Source organism: Chiloscyllium plagiosum, unplaced genomic scaffold, assembly GCF_037043375.1.
Source record: "Chiloscyllium plagiosum isolate Xiang-an unplaced genomic scaffold, Cpla_swu_hap1 HiC_scaffold_3, whole genome shotgun sequence".
Taxonomy (NCBI): domain Eukaryota; kingdom Metazoa; phylum Chordata; class Chondrichthyes; order Orectolobiformes; family Hemiscylliidae; genus Chiloscyllium; species Chiloscyllium plagiosum.
In genome coordinates, this window is record NW_028270141.1 from 76,477,094 (window position 1) to 76,499,530 (window position 22,437).

Sequence of the window (22,437 nt, forward strand, 5' to 3'; positions counted from 1 at the left end):
AAGGAGTTGAAAAGAGTTGCTCGCTAATTATTCTCTGTTATACTTTAAGAAATAAAGTTGTTAATTTTTACTTTAAATAGTTCTTAGCCTCTCAGATTTTCACAGATTACTGACTGGGATAAATCTTTCCTGTGTTGCTGGTTTATGTTAAGGGGGTGGGGGGGGGGGGGGGGTGTTGGGTTACAGTAACATCATATTCAATTTTAGACATCACACTTTAAGAAGGATGCCAAGGGTCCACAGACAGGAAGTGGAATAGTTTTATTTAAATAGAACCAAAGGTGAGTCTTCACTTTTTAGAGAATTATTGGAGAAGCTGGGATGTTTTTCTCAGTACATGAAGGAAATTTTACAGATATATTTTGAATCATGGATATTAATGAATGAGTCAATAAGTAAAACTGGCTCAAGTGGTAGAAGTGAGAGTCACCAGATTTAAGATGAATGACAAAAGGGACATCAGAAAAAGAGTATATAAATATATATATATATATATATAGCACAACTATTCAATAATATTCTGAAAGAGGGTGTGTGAGGGACATGGCAATATGAGCAGATTCAAGAGGAATATTCAAAAGGAATTGGATGGACACCCATTATAAGGGTGAAAATTCCCAGGGCAATAGGGAAAAATAAAGGATTGGAACTAATTAGATAGCACTTTCAGAGAGCTGTCACAGGCACAATGTACCACTGGAGTCCTTTGGAGCTATATCCTTCAAGGCATCAATGAGTAAAATGGTTTAACAATTTGTGAACAAAAGGTCTAAACTAGGATAATTAAATAGCTGCTTCTTGTCCCTGCAGTCAGTGTTTGTTTGTAAGTAATCTCATCTGTCAGTTTATGATTTTAATGAATTTGACAAAAGCTGGCAAAATATTGATAACAAATTGCAAGCTTCCAAGAACAGATTTACAATTTCAAGGCAAAATTTAATTGGGAAAAACAAGCAGTGGGTGCCTTACTGAGGTTCCACTCTGCGAAAAAGAGACTGCATCACTGGTCACTACAGATGAAACTTAGTGAGGACAGCTTTCGTTGAATGTATGTGGTCAGTTTTTGAACATTTTCAACTCTTCTGTTTTTCAATTAACGTAAAATTATATCATTTTCAGTGTTTCTCCAGGATCAAACAGAAAACTTGATTTGAACAGAAAACTCATATTCCATCCTGTTAATTCCAAAATTCAGTCACAAACAACCCAAATAAGCTACACTTTTTAAGGTACAAGAATTACAACTAATTTTATAAATGCAATGTCGTCACAAAGCATTTTTGCATTGCACTGTCATCATGGGGTAGGAATTGCAAAATGCTGACCGTGTTAATGACAGAAAAGCTTTTCCCTAATTTTTAGAAGCATTTGGTCTCCTACCAAATTCATCAGATACATTTTACAGACAGCAGCCTAAAAACAGACATTACATGCGTTAATTCCTCTGTTGAAGAGTTTTATGCCAAATGGGGCTGATCTGAGTAGTGCAGACCATGAATAGTCTGTTCTGTTTAGGGTTTCCAGGCACATCAACAAGATGCTGTTACCACAAAGCAAGGAAAATGTTTTACATTATTTAATGTTGAGCCAGTTGGCTGCACCCAATCCCTCTCCTGACAGTCTCTTGAAGCTTGTTGGCAGTGAGGCAGCAAACACAAAGTAGAAATTATTGATTAGGAAAGTTGCCTGTAGATATATTATAGATATAAGCTAATATACCAATGAGGACTAAAAAAAAATTAGTGATCTTTTAATCTCCACTTCAGGACAGGGACTATTCCTCGTTGACGTTCTAAATATAACCTTGAGAAATTTCTAGGATTGTGCTTGTGCTAATAATCTTTTATCTCCTTGATAATCAAGAATCTACCAACCTTTGCCTAACAAAAAAAAATAAAGATTATGCATCCATGGCCTTTTGTGGAAGGAAATTCCAAAGACTCATGATGCTTGAGCAAAAGAAAATTTCTTCATCTGTTTTAAATGGGCACACACACCCTTATTTCTAAACAATGGTCCCTACTTCTAGTTTCTCCTACAAGTGAAAACATCCTTTCCTTATCTACCCAGTCAAATCCCTGAATGATCTTATATGTTTTAATTTAGTCACTTCTCACTCCCCTAAACTCCGCAGGATACAGCACTAGTGTGCCAAGCCTTTCCTCTTAAGGCAATCCTCTCATTCCTAGTATTAGTCTAGTAAACTTTCCCTGAACTGCTTCCAATCTGTGTTACCTACTTACTATCAGAGCTTAGAATTTCCTGTTTATTTATTTAGCAGGTTTTCTATTTGATGATAAATTTATCTTAACCATGTATAAATGATCACACGGGTTGGGTAAACAGAAGAATTCACACCTCTTCATAGACTTTGGAGAGAGGCTCTTTTCTACATCTTTGAAAGACATATTATAGGAATCACTGACATATTCATTGTCATCATCATATTCATGCTCCAGCAGAGTTCGTGCCCAGGTTCCCATGTCATAAGGTGGCAGCATTCCTCCAAATTCTGATGGCAGGATTTCCGGGTGTATAAGTTGGTGAAGACTGTTCAGGTTATTTCCATGCATAAATATCTAGAAAGACAATGCAGCAAACAGCATATAAACATAGATAGCATAAATAATGAAACAACAATATGATTCAAACTATTAGTTTAAAAAATAATAATCATATTATGCACCAGAAGTCAACATTCTTCACAGATGCAAATTCTGTGCTACACTTGGGGCAAAATCATGCATATACTGCTGACCTGAAACTGCTGGTGAAACCCAGCAAGTCTGGCAGCATTTGTGGAAACAGAAACAGAATTAATGTTGACTCCAATGACTCCGTTTCTCTCTCTACAACGATGCTGCCAGACCTACTGAATTCCTTCTGCATTTTCTGCTTTGGTTACAAACTTCCTGTTGGTTCCTTCCAACCAGTGGGAGGAGCTTGAGATTTACAAGCAATGACCAACAAAAAAACAATTAGCCCCTGTGTGCAAACGAGTCCAGGCAGATCTCAGAGTTTATCAGCTTAAACATTGAGTGCAGGTTAAACATATACTCTCTAATTTTCCCTTAGAATGTGCAAGCACTTCAAATTTGTTTGTTTAAATCCAATGCTTATTTAATTTATGCTATGTTTTCTGGCTCCCATTAATTAGAAATAATCATATGGCAGCTTTTGCCATATGGCCTGTGGATTGATGGTTGAACATTATTGCTTGTTACATAACTCTTGTGCAGCAGTAATATGGCACCCCAAACGTGCAATCTTCTAATAATTAGTTCATACCTCTCTAAATAACATAAAACTTATTTTCCTTCAAAAACACTCTTTATCATTATAACAGTTCAAAACATTTATTTTTCCTTAATTAGAGATTATGGATTTTAGAAATAATTTGTCCGTTTTCAGAATCATTTTAGCTTTACTTTATTTTCTCAAAATATGATTTCGGGTTTTTCGTAGGTTGCAGGATGTTCTACCTCCATCTTGAAGATTTCGGATTTGTCACTCTCATTGGTGAATTGCACACATTCTGCACAGTGATGTTGTGCATGTTGTTGGATGAGTTTACCTGATGCTGTTAATATTGTGTTATTTGCTTGTGACATTGTTGATGCTGTATTGCTTGATGGTCAAGCTGTTGATGTTGCCTTACTGCTTCATGATGTTGCTAGTGCTGTTGGTGATCCTCCCTGCTTTTCTAACGCTAGTGTAGTCTGAATAGGGACCCTGTTACTTCTTTGTTGTCCACCAGTTCCAGTCTCAGTGATGAATGATGCTTTTTTTTCATTGCTGCATCCTGGTCCTGGTCAGTGGAAGGACATGGGTGGAGGGGCTGGGTGGAGTTTCCTACTTCCAGGGCTCACTCAGCCAACCAGGGACACCTCCTCACTGCTGGACTCCCAATCTTCACCCTTCCCCTGCATAATCCAGGATGCATACAGAACCCCTTGCCAACCCAACTCCAGTGAGAACCTGGACTTATCTAGGTTTGGGGGCTTCCTCCCAGGCCTTCATCATTCCAGCATTGGCCACCACTTCTGGTATGGGACAGATTTGCTGACATTTGATTGTCTGCATTTCCTCCTGGATGCCAATAGAAGTTCCACCTTATACTAATTAAAAGAACAGTACCTGAAAAGTTAAAGTGAGCTGAGTTAGCCAATTAGAGGCAGGGTTGCCCCTGCAATTTACAGTGAGGATAGGAGCCTTCCCTCAGTGCATAATCAGTGTTTAGTTTCCAAGTTTATACCTCACTTGGATTCTTAAAGGCATAAATCCATCAAAAATTATCTGTCAAAATATGCATAATGATGTTACATAAGTTTCAATGTTCCTACTCATATTTATGACTGCTGCTGAAAAATAGATATACATTGCAACAGGGACGTAGGGAAAAGATAGCATTCAGTAACAAAGTAATTCAGTGTAAATCCACGCTTTCATGGAAGAAATATTATAAAGGATGATTTTTCAACTCAGCTTTCCATGTGGGGAGCCTTGCATGCTGAGAGCACATATTATAAACACAGTCATGTATTGTAATGTGTGCGGAGCACACCAGAGTTTCCCATATGTGCTATCAGTAGATAAGGCTTCCTACTGAGACTGCAAAGTCATAAACCCACCCTGAACAGCAAAGTGTCATGTTAAACAAACACCGTTTAACATGACGACTTGTTTGGCAAAGCCTTTTTGTTTACATATGTGGCACAATGTAGCAAATCTGATCAAAATTCATTGCTGTGTCTGTGCACACAAGATAAATGAACTGATTCTGTACTCCCAGTGGGCAGTTGTACTTGAATAGAGTACAGCTTAAAGAAACTGCATAAAGATAGTCCTCTTAAATTATTATAAGACCCCATTGCTCTGAATAATCTATTACCTTTTAGTGAACATAATAAATAGCAAATTTTCAAGTATATGGCACAGATACTTTTAATGTAGAGATTGAACATGGCATTATGTGCTTTAGATATCAATCTGTTTGTCTTACCCTTTTTCTGGTCTTCTCTTTGAGGAAGGGCCTAATGACGGTATAAAGTGCATGAATATACCAAGGCTGATTGACAAAATGAATTCCTCCAAAACGAGAGGGAAAGCTGTCCTGTAATGAAATCGATAAACTTAGAAAGGAGTGAATCTTACAATGCTTCAATGTGTACGTAATTCCAATGGATAATGTTGTTTTTCCCCTTCAAAATATATGCATGCAACATATGGGGACAATCACAAAATTGCAAAGCTTTTGAATTCAAAGTACAGTGTTTTTCAAATAATGTGTTTAATTAGTATATCCATCAGGAACTGTGGCATCAAATTACTCTTGAACAAAATATTCAAAATGATCGAGGCCACTTTAACTGCAAAACATAAGAGCCCATAATTCCGTAATATGATTCTACCAAAAAATGGATGTTAATTGTAATAAGAAATATCAGCCAATCACAATACATCTCAAACAACAATTCTTTAACACTTCTCAAGCACCTAATAAGCCAATTATGTCTAAATCTCAAACAAGAGTGTGCAATTATAGGCACAAATGGCTGATTGCTAGCAGAGAACAGCATATTTCAATAACAAAGGACTCCAAGCTCTGTTGGAAGTTATAATGAAGCACCAGGTTAACAATTTTGGAGGGCAAGGAAAGGTCAGAAATAAATAGAAAATGTACTAACAAATGCAGTTTGTAAATTAAACAACCCTGAAAGGAAAGGAGAGAACATTTCATAAAGTTTAGAGCATGGAGGGAATTTATAATTAGTGTAAATTATTAGTTTAGGAAAATAAGCATCTAAAAATGTTTTTTTTGGGCTGAGAAATGTTCACAAGGATGCAGCAAGATAATTATAGCCTAGAAATATGCTGCTGGCGATATCAGCAGTAACTACTTAACACATGTTTATGATAATCTCTGCATGTTATCATAACACAGGCATTAACCCATTTAAAATAAATGAGTTAATATTTGCCAATGGGCAGATGTAAGTATTTGTCCATTAATATTAGGAACAGTCATTTTTTTTTGGTGTACAAGCTATAATTGCTGGATTGCACAAACATTATTCAATATGTTAACTTGGTGGAATGTACTGAGAAGGAATTTCCATAAATGACATTAAGTTTCTGTTTCAATTCCAATTGCTCTTCCCCTTAAAGTCAAACCACCAAATAGCAAAATGCAATTTATTGGTTGCATACAAACCAGAAAAATCTCTTAACACTATGACTCAGAAACATTGGAGGTTAGAGTGTAATATTAATAATGTGGCTCTATCATTCAGATATTCTGTGAGCCCAGAATTCCACAACATTACTCCCACAATATCATTCTAACTCTGCATGAAGTGTGGTGGATACAGGGTTTCAGCCACACTTCTGTTCCAGTTACCATGGTACAGCAGGAAGAGTTATAAAGAAATCACCAATTTGTGGTTCCATGGGATGTCAACCATAGTCCAACTCTTCTGATCTCCAGACTATCAGAATCCAGTGATATGAATTAATGCTAACATGACAATCTACAAAGGTTTTGTCCATCTGATGGGCAATTTCCTATTGCCCTTGATGTTCCATGAACATTTTGCAGTCAGCTGAAACTGGAGATTTGGAATAGATCTGAGCACCTTACTTTGATAGTAGGCCAGGAGATGTCAGACTGTTTAAAACCTGGTATTTTACATGGTTAACTCAATTACCAATCCCTACAATTTATTCATCTATCCCATTGGCACACTTATCCACTCACCTACATCACCTAGCTACCCATTTATTAACTCAGCATTCTACCATTCACTAATTCATTCAATTATTTACTCACCCATTCACTCACCCATTCTAGCCCTGCTCAAAGTCCAAATCTTCAAACTGATCTGAAAATGACAGCTAGACACCATTAAAAGGGATGTGTTCTCTCTCCCCTGATTCTACTGTGACCTGATGGTGTTCTCTGGCAGATACTGCTCTGCCTATATCTATTGCTTCTGGATTGGAAGATGCTGGAAGAAATGGACAGTAGTATCAGATCAGGAAAATCTTCATGGACAGCAAGAAGGTATACTGCTTTGTTGCAAACTAAAACCTTCAGGTTATAGAAATGACTGTGCTCAAGTGCATGTTATAGAGCATGTTATATTGAGATGAAAGGTGTTGCAATATATACTATAACTTTTAAAGTTGTATTGCTCTAAAAAGAGAGGCCAGTCTATGTGGGATACTGCTGTGGAGATTTATTTTTAAAATATCAGCATATCATTCTAGAACAATTACCTTATTTCACTATTGCTACGAAAGTATGTGACTGCAGTCCCCCATGGTATCAACGGAAAGTTGCTTATCTTGTTGCATTTATGACAAGAAGGGTAACCATTATGGCTATTAGCTTTGTTTGCAGTTTATTTCAAAAGATGCAGGGATTGAATTAAGAGGCAACTTTTTCAGTTCCATTCTGAACACACCAGGACTGAGTTCAGAAGCAAGTTGTAGTTTTCTTTCCTAGCAGAAGTTGAGGGAAGTCAAGTTACCCGAGATTAAATGTTGTGTTTATGAAGCTTCCAGGCCAGGAAAGTTTCAATTGAAATCTGGAAGCTATAAGAATTGAGAAAGTTCAAACTGTCAGATTTGTGAATCATCTGCAGTCTACAAATAAATCCTGGAAGGAGTCAGTTACAGTCTGTTCTGATATAATGCGAATGTTCCATTCCTGTGCAATCCCACATTGTAAGAAAATCATGTAATAGCAGCACCATTTAAACAATGGGCTGGAATTGCATTACCGCCAATACAGGTGAGGAAAGTTCGTGTTCTACAGATAATGGTCTAAATTATTCAATTGTATTATAGCCAATTCGCATTGAAGAAATGAACTTTATAGCAGAATCGACTGTAATTAAAGATTGAGATGGGGTATAATTTCTTTGGACTTGAATGGCTGCAGTGGATAGGTTTGGAAAACATGTTGAAACTTAGCTTCGATATTTGTGTTAAGGTCTGTCTAACTGTAGTACATGTAGCTTCGTTTGTTTGATTTTTTTCATTTATGTAATATCAGTACGTACTGTTATTGATGAACATGTGCAGCCTCATTGTGAAAATACTTTCAGGACTACCCACCATGCTAACGAAAAATAAGAAACAATCTAACAAGCCACATTTCATTGTGGAGCTCAACTTCTTCAGTATTACCATCATTTGGAATCATAACATTGTTGACATATTTTTGCTTTTTATAAGAACTGCTCCCATTATTGGATTGAAAGATGCTTATTCCTCTCTGCACTCTCATTTGCACCAACGCTGATTTTATGGTTGGCTTTTGCTTTGTTGCATTTAACAGGCTAATTTAAAACATTTGCCTCAGATTCCTGCCCATTTTTACATGCCTTGTGCTTGCTGAGTCATCTGGATTACATAATCATTATCTTAAACCTGTACGCAATATTTTCTTCGAAGGCTGACTGCTGTGCACAAAAGATAGCAGTGAATGCAGCAGGAACTGCCCTCTTCATGGAGAACAGCTTGCTGTTTGTGTTTGAGGAGAAATCATTCAGGAAAGTGACTATTTTTTCGAGGCAGGTGCAAAGCCAACCTTAAAGCAGGCATGGTTATAACTAACAATGGCTGAATGTAATGCCTACAGCAGGGCTGAGAAAGCAGTCAAGAAAGGGTAACCCCATGGTGCCTGAATCCAGGATTCCTGATTCAATTCTAAGCCCGTCAGGTAGTTAGTCAACTGCCTGCTGTCAAGGTTTTTAACTAATTGATAACAAAGGTCCCATAGCCAAATACTGCCAGGCAATAAGAGAGTTGCTAGCTCTTCTGTCCCAGCCATATTTACCTGGCAGTGTTTCCAGGAGTGGGATTACAACTGTAACTTGGGGGTGGGGGAAACAGACACGAACATAAGGGACGGGAGGAGAGGTGTGGGAAAGGAGGGCAGTTGTGGGAGGGAGAGGAGAGGGTAGGGAGATGGGAGAGCAGAAGGGGAGGGTAGGAAGGTTGAGGGAGGGGTGGGGAGGTGGGAGTGGTGGGGGAGCAAGGTTAGTTCATTGCTATGGACAAGGCAGTCATTTAGAATCCCCTTGCTGCTTGGGGTCAGGGAGCCTTTGTGGATAATGGTGCACCCAGTCAGGAGACTCCCCTCACCCCAGGCCTGCAAATATTGCTTACTAGGGACTTTCCCACACAGTACCTGGTCACATTGCCACTGGCAGAATGCCTATGGAAGCATAGATGGCCACTTAATTAGCTTCTGGAAGCTACTACAACCAAGGAGTGCATTGTTGTACCCAACCCATTCCTCCATTAGTCACAATATAACATAAAAATATTGTACAGGTACCAAAGTGGCCAATTAAACACACTAACTAGGTATTAAATAATAAATCTATCAGAGAGGTTTCCTTAATAAATGAAATTATTCAAAATCAAAACTTATTCAAGGAAGATGCAATAACTGGTTAACATACAAAATTGGTAACATGTAAACATATATGTTACATCTTTTAAATAACCCAAAACATGTGCACACCAATATACCCACACGCACCCACAGTCAGTAAACAGAAGCAGAAACAGCTTTCTTTCTGCCTAGATTCATATTACAAATAAGCAGCTTCTAGCAATTAGAATGATTATTGAAGGCAAAAAGAAATAGTCATAGAATGTTCCAAATTGGCAGCTGTGATGTTCTGGCATGTCAATCACTGTTCACATACAATTATATCTGAAGTCTTGGTTGACACAGCTTGCTCAAAATGTACATTATTGAAAAGTTCCTTCAACTATCCTCGAAGATCAAATAGGTTTCAACCTGAAGTCAATTAGAGAGTTATTTTCAGCAATGGGGAGATTAGATGGGCACCTTTCCTAACAGACTTCTTCTCAAACTAGTTAGGAGAGTGGGCAAAGTAGTGGCAGATGGAATACAATGTGGGAAAGTGTGAGGTCATGCACTTTGGTGGGAAGAATAGAGGCATGGACTATTTTCTAAATGGGGAGAAAATTCATAAATCTGAAGTGCAAAGGGACTTGGGAGTCCTACTCCAGGTTTCTGTTAAGGTGAACTTGCAGGTTGAGTCTGTAGTTAGAGCTGAAAAATGTGTTGCTGGAAAAGCGCAGCAGGTCAGGCAGTATCCAAGGAGCAGCAGAATTGACGTTTCGGGCATAAGCCCTTCTTCAGGGATTTGGCTTATGCCCGAAACGTCGATTCTCCTGCTCCTTGGATGCTGCCTGACCTGCTGCGCTTTTCCAGCAACACATTTTTCAGCTCTAACTACAGACTCAACCTGCAAGTTCACCTTAACAGAAACCTGGAGTAGGACTCCCAAGTCCCTTTGCACGACAGATTTATGAATTTTCTCCCCATTTAGAAAATAGTCCATGCCTCTATTCTTCCCACCAAAGTGCATGACCTCACACTTTCCCACATTGTATTTCATCTGACACTACTTTGCCCACTCTCCTAACTAGTTTGAGAAGAAGTCTGTTAGGAAAGGTGCCCATCTAATCTCCCACATTTTTCAGCTCTGATCTCCAGCATCTGCAGTCCTCACTTTCTCCTGAGTCTGTAGTTAGGAAGGCAAATACAATGTTGTCATTCATCTTGAGAAGACTAGAATATAAAAGCAAGGATATATTTCTGAGGCTTTATAAAGGTCTGGGAAGACCACATTTAGAGTGTTGTGAGCAGTTTTGGGCCCCATACCTCAGGAAAGCTACACTGATCCTGCAGTGGGTCCACAGGAGGTTCACAAGAATGATCCCAGGAATGAAAGACTTAACGTATGAGGAATGTTTGAGGACTCTGGGGCTGTACTCCATGGAGTTTAGAGGGTGAGGGAGGATCTGATTGAAACTTACAGAATATTGAATGGCCTGGACAGAGTGGATGTTGGGAAAATGCTTCCATTGGCAGGAGAGATGAGGACCTGAAGAAAGAGTGAAGGCAAGGCCTTTTAAAACAGAGATAAAGAGAAATCTTTTTAGTCATGGAATGCATTGCCATAGAAGGCTGTGGAATCCACGTTGTTGCATATATTTAAAACAGAGATAGATAAGTTCTTGATTGCCAAGGGCATCAAAGTTACGGGGAGTAGGCAGGAAAATGGGATTAAAAACCTTTCAGCCATGATTAAAAGGCAGAGCAGACTCGATGGCCCAAAAGGCCTAATTTCTGCTCCTATGTCTTATGGTCTTTATTCTAGATGTTAGATCACTCTTCACACAGTCATTGAACAGCCTCAGCAGGAGTCCACAGCAGCACAAATAGTTATTAATGTTTTCTGGGAAGTCTTGATTTTTAAAAATCTTCAATATCCACAGTCATTTTTCAATTATCTCTTTTAAAGAAACCACTACACTTCATTTCCATGAAATTTGAAATAAGTTCAATTTCCACAACCCTTCAAGATGTTCTTCAATAAATATGAAATATGATACATCTTTGGAACAAAAGTTCTCAATTTTTCATGCTCGAGTCTGAATTTCTGTGAGTTCAGAAGATGTCACACTCTCTATTTTCTGTCCTGATTCTGTGGCCCTGCCCACCTACCAAACCACATTCCTTTCCCGACCTAACTTCCCAACCATTCATGAGAATGAGGTTAAATTCTGCCCACTAGGTACTGTCTTCCAAATTCGCTTCCCACTTCAGCAAATGCACATAACAAATCTCATGATCAATGCTGGGAAAGGCTCAACTAATGTCTGCCTGTTATAAGGAAGGTAATACTTGTCTGCAATTTTTTGCCAAGCATTGAGATGATAACATGATGCCAGATGAGTAGTGCAGCCTTCAGAGTATTTTAAAGCTTAGACTCACTCTTCCCACAGGAACTAGGTGATTGTACCATTTTATGTGCTTGATATCTTTTGACTGGGCAGAGCAACATGAGAGGAGAATAACATATCAACATAGGAACAGGTATAGGCTATTCAGCCCATTGAACCTGGTCCACATTCAAACAGTCATGGCTTATCATCCACTTCAATACCATTCTCCCATACTTTCCCCATATACCTTTACGATATTAGTACAGGTCATTCTGCCATAATGAATGTTTCATTAATGCGAATTCACTGTAAAGTAATTGAAGAATTGAGGACACTGTTCCTAAAGCGTGAACTTTTAAAGCTTTGTATTGGTTATAACGTGATTCAGGCCCCATTAGTTAAAATGATGCTGCTATTACTCAATTTTCTTATAACACAGGATTGCATGAGAATGGAATCACTGGGTTATGACAGAACTAACTGAATTAGAAATCTTCAATCTCTGAACATAGATAATAACTAAGCTTTCATATATCTGGGGTAGGGAATTCCAAAGATTCACAACCCTCTGAGGAAAAAAGGGTTAATCTCAGTCCCATGTGGCTTTCTTTATTTTGAAATTTTGTGGTCTGGTTCTAGATTCTACAACCAGATGAAACATTTTACCCACATCCACCCTGTCTATCCCTTCCAGCGTTTTAAAATATTTATTAAATATGTTTTCCCAACTGCAAATCCATTCTGTGCATGATCAGATCATTAACATTGTAGTGTCCATTTTATCGCATTCTTGATAATAGATTCGAGCATGCACACTACTATTGCTGAGACGTTAGCAGGTCTGTAACTCCTAGGCCTCTCTCAACCTTCCTTCTTGCATAGTGGGTGATATTTGCCACCTTTGAAGCAGCTGGAAGTACTCTGGAATCTGGAGAATTTCAAAAAAATGATTGCCAATGCAACCATTATCTCCAAAGCTGTCTTTCAACATTTTGGGATGTAGCCTATCAGGACCCAGGGATTATTTCCTTCAATTTGATTGATTTCTCCAAAGCAACCTTCTTACTACTTAAACTATCATGGCCTCAGTGTGGACTCAACTCCTGGTCTCGAGGTGAAGCCCTGCGCAGACTGGTTTGGAAGGATAATTAGTCTGAACTCTTATTTCTCTACTTTTCTAATTTATTTCTGGACTTTTTACTCCTTTATTTTTCTAATCTATTTCCCTAAAAATATGTACTTAAGAATCTGTACCAAAGTACCTTCGTACCTAAGATGGCGTCGTAAGTGGCAACTTGTAAATTTTTCACCGTACTCATATGAATATGTGACAATAAAGCTAATTGTAATTCTACTAATTTTCTTCAAATCCTCATTTTACCTACTCCTTTGGATCTCTAATCCTGGGAGATTTCTCACACCTTTCAGGAATAAACAGACCCAAATTAATTATTTAACTTCTCTGCATTTCTCTATTCCCCATCATAAATTTTTCTGAATCTGCTTGTAATTGATGCACCACCTGTCTTAGCCAAATGTTCCCTTTGTATTACTAGAAGTTTTTAGAATACTTTTTTTGTTAGTTTACATTCAAATCCTGTTCTTTTTAAAAATCAATTTCTTTTTATGCCTTTCCTTTATTTTAAAATCCTCCAAATCTCCTGGTTTATTACGATTTTAGACAATTTTAAGGTGTTTAGCTAGTTCGTAATATATTATTTTCATTTGAGATCTTAGATTCTGAAGTGGAGAAGAACTGGATTTTAGTGTCAGTTCTGTTCTGACTTGGTTTTTTTTAAGGGTCAGAGTCATTTTAGCATGATGTTTAAAACATTTCCAGGAAGTCAAAAGAAAAATAAAAATTAACTGTAGATGCTGAAGATCTGAAACAAAAAAAACAAATTGCTGGAGAAAATCAGCAGGTCTGGCAGCATTTGGGGAGAGAAAGCAAAATTAATGTTTGGAGTCTAGTTCTGAAGAAGGGCCACTGAAATTAAAATGTTAACTGTGTTTTCTCAGCTCAGATTCTGCCAGAGTGGCTGCGTTTCTCCAGCAATTTCTGTTTTTGTTTTAGTTCAAATCCCAGAAAGCCACCTCTCCAGATATTGGCAAAAGAATTTGCTAACTTGAGTTTTATGATCACTAGCGAACGAGAGAGAAAGAGAGAGAGAGAGAGAGAGAGACGAGGCAGAAGTAAATTCATAGCAGAGGGAGAAGAGGCCCCTAACAGCAGAAGTGGTGCGATTGCAAGTTTCCAAGTAATCAAGCTTGGAGAAAGGTCTTGAGGTACTTACAAGTCAGTGAGAAGAAAGCTCCAGGAGCAGAAGACTGCAGTGTATCAGTAAGCAAGCTATCCCTCCAGGCTATTGAAGACATACTTAAGGAGTTCATGTTAAGTAATAATGAGTAAAGAGTTATTTTTAAGTCTCTTAAGCAGATACATTAAATGAAGAAAATGGCATTTAGTAATTGTGCAGCAATTTTCCTAAAGTAAACTGAACAAAAGCTTTAGCATGGAGACAGGAGTGACTATTCAATGAAATCTGGGGTGAACCTTTCATTCTGATGTTTGTACTGAGTTTGTATTGAGTTAATTCTTCATTCCTGAAGAAGGGCTTATGCCCGAAATGTCGATTCTCCTGCTCCTCGGATGTTGCCTGGCCTGCTGTGTTTTTCCAGCATCACATTTTTCAACTCTGAGTTAGCTCTTGTCTAGTATAACATAGCTAATGTTCTTTCAAGCTATAAACATTCATCTTTTTTCTTGGTAAAAATACATTAGGAACCTTTTGTGAATGTTACTGATTAACATCCGTGATTTAAAAAAGGAAAGTAAAACCTATGGTATTTCAAGTCATGTTCGACTCTGAGATCTGACCTTTTCAGGATTACTGTCAGCTGGGAACATCATGGTAAGCCTTTTCTGTTAATCTTATATGATCCTGAAATTCTTTTGCTATCTATTCTTGACTGACTTTTTTTAAGCATCTTTGCACCTTGAAGGAATGTAGAGTTGCTGTAAATTATGTAATAATTCTTTAAATCCATCATTGCCTCTGTGCGATAAGGTAATGTCACCATAATCTTGCTGGCCCAAAGGATTGTTCTCCCATTAGACAGGGATGACTGGTGGTGGTTTAACCAGAGAGTCAACATGCCTCAGGCGAGGGGAGAGATTGAGAAGGAGAGCCCTTCATAGTGACCTCAGTCAGTGCAGGAACTGAAGCCATACTGTTGGCATCACTCTGCATTGCAAACTAACCAGGTAAAAACAATGACTGCAGATGCTGGAAACCAGATTCTGGATTAGTGGTGCTGGAAGAGCACAGCAGTTCAGGCAGAACTGCTAGGAGATACCTCCTCCTATCTCTGTCGTTAATAATAATGTGGACCACATCATCTGGTTATTCACCCTCCCAAATAAGGATGGCCTACAGTCACTCTGTGGCATCCTTACCTTGGCACCAGGGAGGTCACACCATCCTGGATAAATGTTTATTGCAGCAATAAAAACTTACTGATTATCTAAGTATGGAATCCTCTATCACCATTGTCTTCATCTCTTCCTCCTCTTCACTTCCATAGACTGGGCTCTGGCTCCACTCCATTGAGGAACTATTACCCTCACCAGAATCCAAAATGGAAAAGTGATTAGCATGCAAGTTAGACCCTCTTCCGTGTCTGTTTGGTTCCATTTGACTCCCTGGTGGCCAATCGTTTCGTCTTTGTCTGTACACTAACCTATGTTGCAACAACTTCCCAAAGCATGTTGGACAGGTAGCTCTCTGCCTCATGGATGCACAGCAGTGACTTTTGCCATCACCCATATTCTAAAAGTTAGATAGCAAGCGTGTGCGGCCAATGACACTTATAGAAAACACATTCATCTGGAACACGTGGTGCATTCAATATCTCTGAATTTAGACATACCTCAGGATAGATATTCTACTTTGCCAAGCTGATCTGCAGTACCTAATCTTTAAAAACTGCTTATTACAATTAGAATAAAAACAACTCAGCATTTATTTGCCTATCAGTTTCTTCCCCTCCAGCAAAGTAATACCAACGACTACAGACTGAATAAAGTTGAAGAAGAAAAAGCACCTTCTTCCGCTCTTCACTAAACTTGCTCATTCACTCAACAAACTCTCAGTTTACACAGAGCACCTAAAGAGAGCACGCACTGCAGACCAAAACCTCAAAACAACTGTTTCAAGTTTCTGAAAACCATGTTTTAACAGCTGCAGCTGCTTGTTGCCTTACCCTGATCAATGTCTTAAATTAGACGTATTGGTTAATTGCTGAATTAAAGAGCAGACTAGGCTTTAGACAGATAATAACCCTTATAACCTTCTCACTCACCAACTCTCAGTGCAGACATCAAATGTCTGAACAGCAAACATGTTTGTTTTTATTCATTCCAAGCCAGGTTTGGAGATTACACTTGGGTTCTGAGAAAGATTTACACCTAAAACATTCATCTATCCGTTCTCTTTCCAGTAACTAACAAGCCTGCTGTTTATTTCCAGCATTTCTTTTTACTTTACTTCTGAAATCCAGCAATTGTGATTCTGTTTAATTAAAAATAATTATGCAATTAACATCAGCATTTAAGGCGAGCCAGTGGTGTAATGGCAATATGACTGGACTAATAATGCAGACTCCAACCTAATGTCCTGGGGAATAAGCTTGAAACCAACCAAGGCAGATGGTCAGATTTGAATTCAGTGATTATCCCAAATTAAAACTAGCCTCATCATTGGCTATTTTTGTAGATATCTACCTAGTTCAGTAGTGTACTTTGGAGAAGGAATCTGCTATCTTTACCTGATCCAAAATACATGTGAGAGCAGACCCACGGCAATGTGATTTACTTTTCATACCCTCTAGGTAATTAGGGATGGGCAATAAATGCTAGCCTTGCCACCAATGCCCACATTCCATGAATGAAGCAAAAAAAATGCACAATCAGGCGAAATAGAACTGTGAAATCTGAGAAATGCTGAAAAAAAGACACATTTGTCAAAGTTATTTTGCCTTTCTATCAAAGCAATATGCAATAAAAGGTAAACTAACGGGGAACAACTTTTTAATAATGAATGAGAAGAGTGAATTCAGAGTGAGAGGCATTGTCATGCAGATGATATAGACTACCAAGTTTTGTTTAAATTTGAATGAAATGCCAAACTTCCAATTGGTCAAGGCTTTGTCCTGGGAAATAAATGAGAAAATGGCCGTCACCTTTTGTGTTCATTTGAAATGGGTTCAGTGTGTGTACATGTTCTTTCGCTCTGCAAAGAGCAGGGTCCAGTGTATTAACATATATCACTTCCCATATGCACAAGTACACAGAATTGGAATTATCAGAATTCCTTAGCAAATGTTGGTCAATTGTGGAATCACATTTAATGTTGCAATCAGCGTTTAGTGTTTTGCAAGCATGAGCTAATTGTGTATGGTCAGCATTCTTGCCTGTTGAGAACAGCTAAAAGACATGTCCTTTGATAGCGATGGCTTTGGAACATATGGTCTACAAAACTGGCATCACACTGACCCTGAAGTTCATATATCACTTACATATTATTCGAGAGGCAGAATATCTTATTGTCTTGACAATATCCTGTATTACCGATCTTGGTAATATCCTGTAAGTGGCAGATACCACTTGTATTACTTCTACATAACAATAGCGTGAAAAGGTTAACTTCATCTGCTGCTCAAATGTTTAGTTCCCTTCCAAGCTGATCTGAGTAAACTGGGTACTTTTCAGGACTGACTTTTCCAGACAAGGCCACTTCATGATTTTAGGGGAGTTACAAGAAAGGTTCTGATCAAGCTTGCCATTATTTCACAGGATAGTAATGATGCATGCTATTTTAACAACAAGCTTGTATGCTGAGCACTGCTCAGGCTCTTTTTACATAACTTAAATCTAAACTTAAAGGACATGCAACTGTAGGAATTCAATATGTATAATGCCCAGTGAAGGTAGGTTTACAGGAGTGTTCCTTCTTTGCTGAAATTTCAACACAGATCGTCCTGAACTGAATAGTTTAGGTAGTTATCTGGGTAACCCGAGATCAGCAATCACCTAGTAAGTGAACCACTTCGTGGTTACTCATGTGTATACTTTAAAACATGCTTCGCTCTGAGCGATATTATGTTGCATGATTCCAATTCACATAGGTCCTTGACTCTGCAGCAATTTTAGCTCCATTATTGCTGAAATGTCTAAATCTGTCCGGGCTGGACATCAAAACCTTGGTATTCATAAAGCTATATCAGAGAATAGCACCAAGACTGTCCTCCCAATTAACCAACACGTGGGCTGCAGAAGCTGCTCTGAAGGTGGTGGGAGGGTTTGGAGGGGTGGTGTGGCAGGGGTAGGAAAAGGGGAGCTGTGGGAGGGCGGAGTGGCAGGGGTAGGAAAGGGGTAGCTGTGGGAGGGTAGGGTGGCAGGGGTAGGAAAAGGATAGCTATGGGAAGATGGGGTGGCAGGGCTAGGAAAAGGATAGTTGTGGGAGGGTGGAGTGGCAGGGCTAGGAAAAGGATAGTTGTGGGAAGGTGGGTGGCAGGGGTAGGAAAAGGATAGCTGTGGGAGGGTGGGTGGCAGGGGTAGGAAAAGGATAGCTGTGGGAGGGCAGGGTGACAGGGGTAGGAAAGGGGTAGCTGTGGGAGGGTTGGGGTGGCAGGGCTAGAAAAAGGGTAGCTGTGCCACTCTCAATGTTCAGAGCTGACCCGCATGCTTAAGGGACAGGCAAATGGCATCCATTTTTAATTCTAAAAGTTGAATGTCCTGTGCTATTGCTCATCTGGTGAGCAATTCACTATTTTCTGCAGGAAGGAATTTGAAATTTAAGGAAACTTTCCACTCACCCTTTGCAACATCTGTTAGGCAGTAACATGATAGCATTAGTGATGAGCAGTTTTAGCATCATATCTGACAGAATGTCCTGGAGATGGTGGTGATCAACTGCGAAAATATGGAACAATTCCTTCCTGATTTTTAAAAATCTTTCCTGAAATCAGACTAAAGAGGTTTTCACATTGATATTAGCTGAAGCCTTTATGAACAGTCTGCTTTATACACTACAAATTAAGGTATCACCTCTCTAAATGTCTGGAGATATTACCTTAGCAACATCCACAACATTTTATGATTGTTTTTTCTCTGTGGTACTCACTATATTAGCAGCAACAATTGCGAACACTGCATAAGCACCAGTGCTGGAATAATCAGGTCATTTCAATGCAAAATTAGAAACTGATAGAAGTAATATAAAATGAGAAATGTCTACCCGCAAGATTAATCCAGCCAAGAATTCATTATTCTACTTCTGGTAATGGATTCAAATCCTCCCATGTAAAGTTTTTTCTTCCTATATGAACTTCCCTGCAGAAGTGTAGTCACTTAAAATAAATAAAATCAAGTATAATTTGTTAGTTACTTGACAGACAGCAGAAAATACTTCATTAGAATACCAAGTTTTTATGATGATCCATTCCAAGGTATTTTACAGAACCGTGGTTCATGTGTCAGACAAATTGAGGGTATAGATGTGTGGGTGGACAGGGTTGTGGGTTGTGGGAGGGGTTGGTAACCTACAATAATTCAGATTCTTCCTAACTGTGGGATAACATTTGCTCTGTTTCCCAGGGGATGTGTAGAAGGCATTGTCAATACTAAACTACGAACTGAAATTGCTGGAGAAACTCAGCAGGTTGAGCAGCAACTGTGGAGAGAGAAACAGAGTTACACTTCAACTCTGATGACTCTTGATGGCTATTAAACAATGGACTCAAACTGCTAACCCTGTCTCTCTGCAGATGCTGAGTTTCTCCACGACTTAATGTTTTTATTTCAGGTCTCCAACATCCACAGTATTTTGCTTTAATTATTGTCAATATTGAGTTTAGAAGTGTGGTACAATCATGTTGTAAGTTCTTTCATCCACTTTCCCTGTCCTCCCTCTACGTGGGACTAAACTTGTTAAACAACTGTATCGCAAAATAATAGTCTGTTTATCGATTTATTCACCACTTATTTTCAAGTCAATTTTGGGGGTCAAACTCAGTAAATGGTTATTTGTTTAACTCCACGGTATAGACAAATGCTAAAAAGAATTAAAAGTCTTTGTTACAGCTGAGGAAGGGGGTGGAAAACGATTGGAGTCAATTCAGCCCTCCCTGCCTGGTCCTAACCATCGTTGCTAGGGCATATTCCTGGAACAACACAGTGGGTGAATCTACACAATGTGGACTGCAGCAGTTAAAAAAAAACTCATTACCACTTTCTCAAAGTAAATAAAGCTGTGGCAATCAATGTTGGCCTAAGTAACGAGGCTCACCCCTAAACAAAATAAAATCGCACCACAACCTTTCTTCAGACCATACACCATTTCCCATGAATACCCTGAGCTAGAGCACAACCTGATATATTTAAATGAACTAAAATGTGAATGACTGACTCCATTTTAAAATATTCCAACCTAATATATCAACCTAATTAATACCAGGAATATATAAGTGGCAGTGTGAGAAAAGCAGAAGAATTTCTGAGGCAAGAAAAATATTTGAGAGCTAAAGGTTCTATTTGGCCTGAATAATATTGGTTGGTGCTCGGAATTTTTTTTGTTTCCTCTTGTGAGTCAGTCCAGAACAAGGGATACTGTTTCAACTTTAGGGATTGCCTTTTCAGGACAGGGATGAGAAGAATACTTTTTCTCTCAGAAGCCTTTTAAACTCTGCCTCAGAAGGTAGTGGAGACAGGGTCATTGAATATTTACAATTGTATTGACCAAGTCAGAGGTAGATCAATTCGTGTTAGGCAAGAAATCGAGCATACTGGAGGGATAAATGAGAAGGTGGAATTTAAAACACAAACAGATTAGCCATGATCGTATTAAATGGCAGTGCACACTTGGGCTGCCAAAAAATCCAATTCAGCTCTTATCTGTACGTTCAAAAGTTAATGCTTCATAGGGTGATAGAGATGTACAGAATGGAAACAGACCCTTCAGTCCAACTTCTCCATGCCAACCAGATATCCTAACCTTATCTGGTCCCATTTACCAGTACTTGGCCCATATCCCTCTAACCCTTCCTATTCATACACCCATCCAGATGCCTTTTAATTGCTGTATTATACCAGCCTCCACCACTATCTCTGGTACTCAATCCATACACGCACCACCCTCTGTATGAAAACGTTGCCCCTTAGGTCCCTTTTATATCTTTCTCTTCTCACCCTAAACCTATGCCCTCTAGTTCTGGACTCCCACACCCCAGGGAAAATACCTTGTCTATTTATCTGACCTATGCTCCTCATGATTTTGTGAACCTCTATAAGGTCACTCCTCAGCCTCCGACGCTCCAGGGAATACAGCCCCAGCCTGTTCAGCCTCTTCCTATAGCTCAAATCCTCCAAGCCTGGCAACATCCTTACAAAACTTTTCTGAACCCTTTCAAGTTACACAACAATATTCCAAAAGTGGCCTAACCAAAGTCCTGTACAGCCGCAATATGACCTCCCAACTCCCATACTCAATGCACTGACCAATAAAGGAAAGCATTCCAAACACCGTCTCACTATCCTATCTACCTGCATTCTACTTACAAGGACCTATAAACCTGCACTCCAAGGTCTCTTTATTCAGCAACACTCCCCACTTATCATTTTCCAAACTGCAGCACCTCACATTTTTCTGAATTGAATTCCATCTGCCACTCCTCATCCCAAGGGCCCATCTGATCAAGATCCCATTGTATTCTGAGGAAACCTTCTTCGCTGTTCACTGCCCCTCCAATTTTGGTGTCATCTGCAAACTTACCAACTATACCTTCTATGTTAATATCCAAATAATTTATATAAATGACAAAATGCAGAGGACCCATGAGCGATCCTTGTTGCACTCCACTGGTCACAGGCCCCCAGTCTGAAAAGCAACCCTCCACCACCATCTTCGAGCCACTTCTGTATCCAACTGGCTAGTTCTCTCTGTATTCAATGAGATCTAACCTTGTTAATCAGTCTCCCATGAGGAACCTTGTCAAACACGTTACTGAAGTCCATATAGATCACATTTAAAATATATTTGTGACTGGAAACATAGATTTCCCAATAAAAGTTCATTGTCATGTTTTGAATAGGAAGTGATAGAAGAAGATTAATTCAAAGAGATTTAGATTGTGGTGTCTGCTCCAAACACACAGATCAACAAATTCCCCAATGTGAGAGGACCTTATTTAGATTTTTCTTCATATCAGTATCTTGCAGACAATGTTTTCTGTCAGTCTATAGCTGAGGTGTGTCACCTGCTGACTGACTGTCTGTTCCCCATTTCCACTGGGAACAAGTGTTTGTTCTAGTCAAAGTCAACATCACCTTGAATTTGTTTTGTGACATCTGTTCACCTTTGCAACTTTCTGTAGACAGCAACTCAAAACTGGATAAAGATGACTGATAGTTCTTTGACATATGCCTCACATTTACTTCCCAAAAGAATCAGAGCAAAAAAAGATAGGGAGCTAAACTATTCTGCTGGCTGGCAGGGCTCCCAGAGGTACCAGGAGGAAATTGCTGAATGTATGAGACACTCAAAAGTTTTCAACTCTCATTTTTTGAGGACAGGGAAGATTTCCATTCCATTAAAGTGT

At 39.0% G+C, this 22,437-nt stretch overlaps 1 protein-coding gene across 1 annotated transcript in view; it reads right to left on the reverse strand.

The window, feature by feature from the left end:
• Positions 1-22,437, reverse strand: part of clvs2 (clavesin 2) — a 106,959-nt gene that overhangs the window by 8,205 nt on the left and 76,317 nt on the right. Inside the window, exons 3-4 of the mRNA XM_087980905.1 lie at positions 5,003-5,113; positions 2,359-2,579 (exon numbers count right to left, since the gene is read on the reverse strand). Of these exons, the coding sequence (XP_087837031.1) occupies positions 2,359-2,579; positions 5,003-5,113 (332 nt within the window). The remainder of the gene's footprint in view (positions 1-2,358; positions 2,580-5,002; positions 5,114-22,437) is intronic.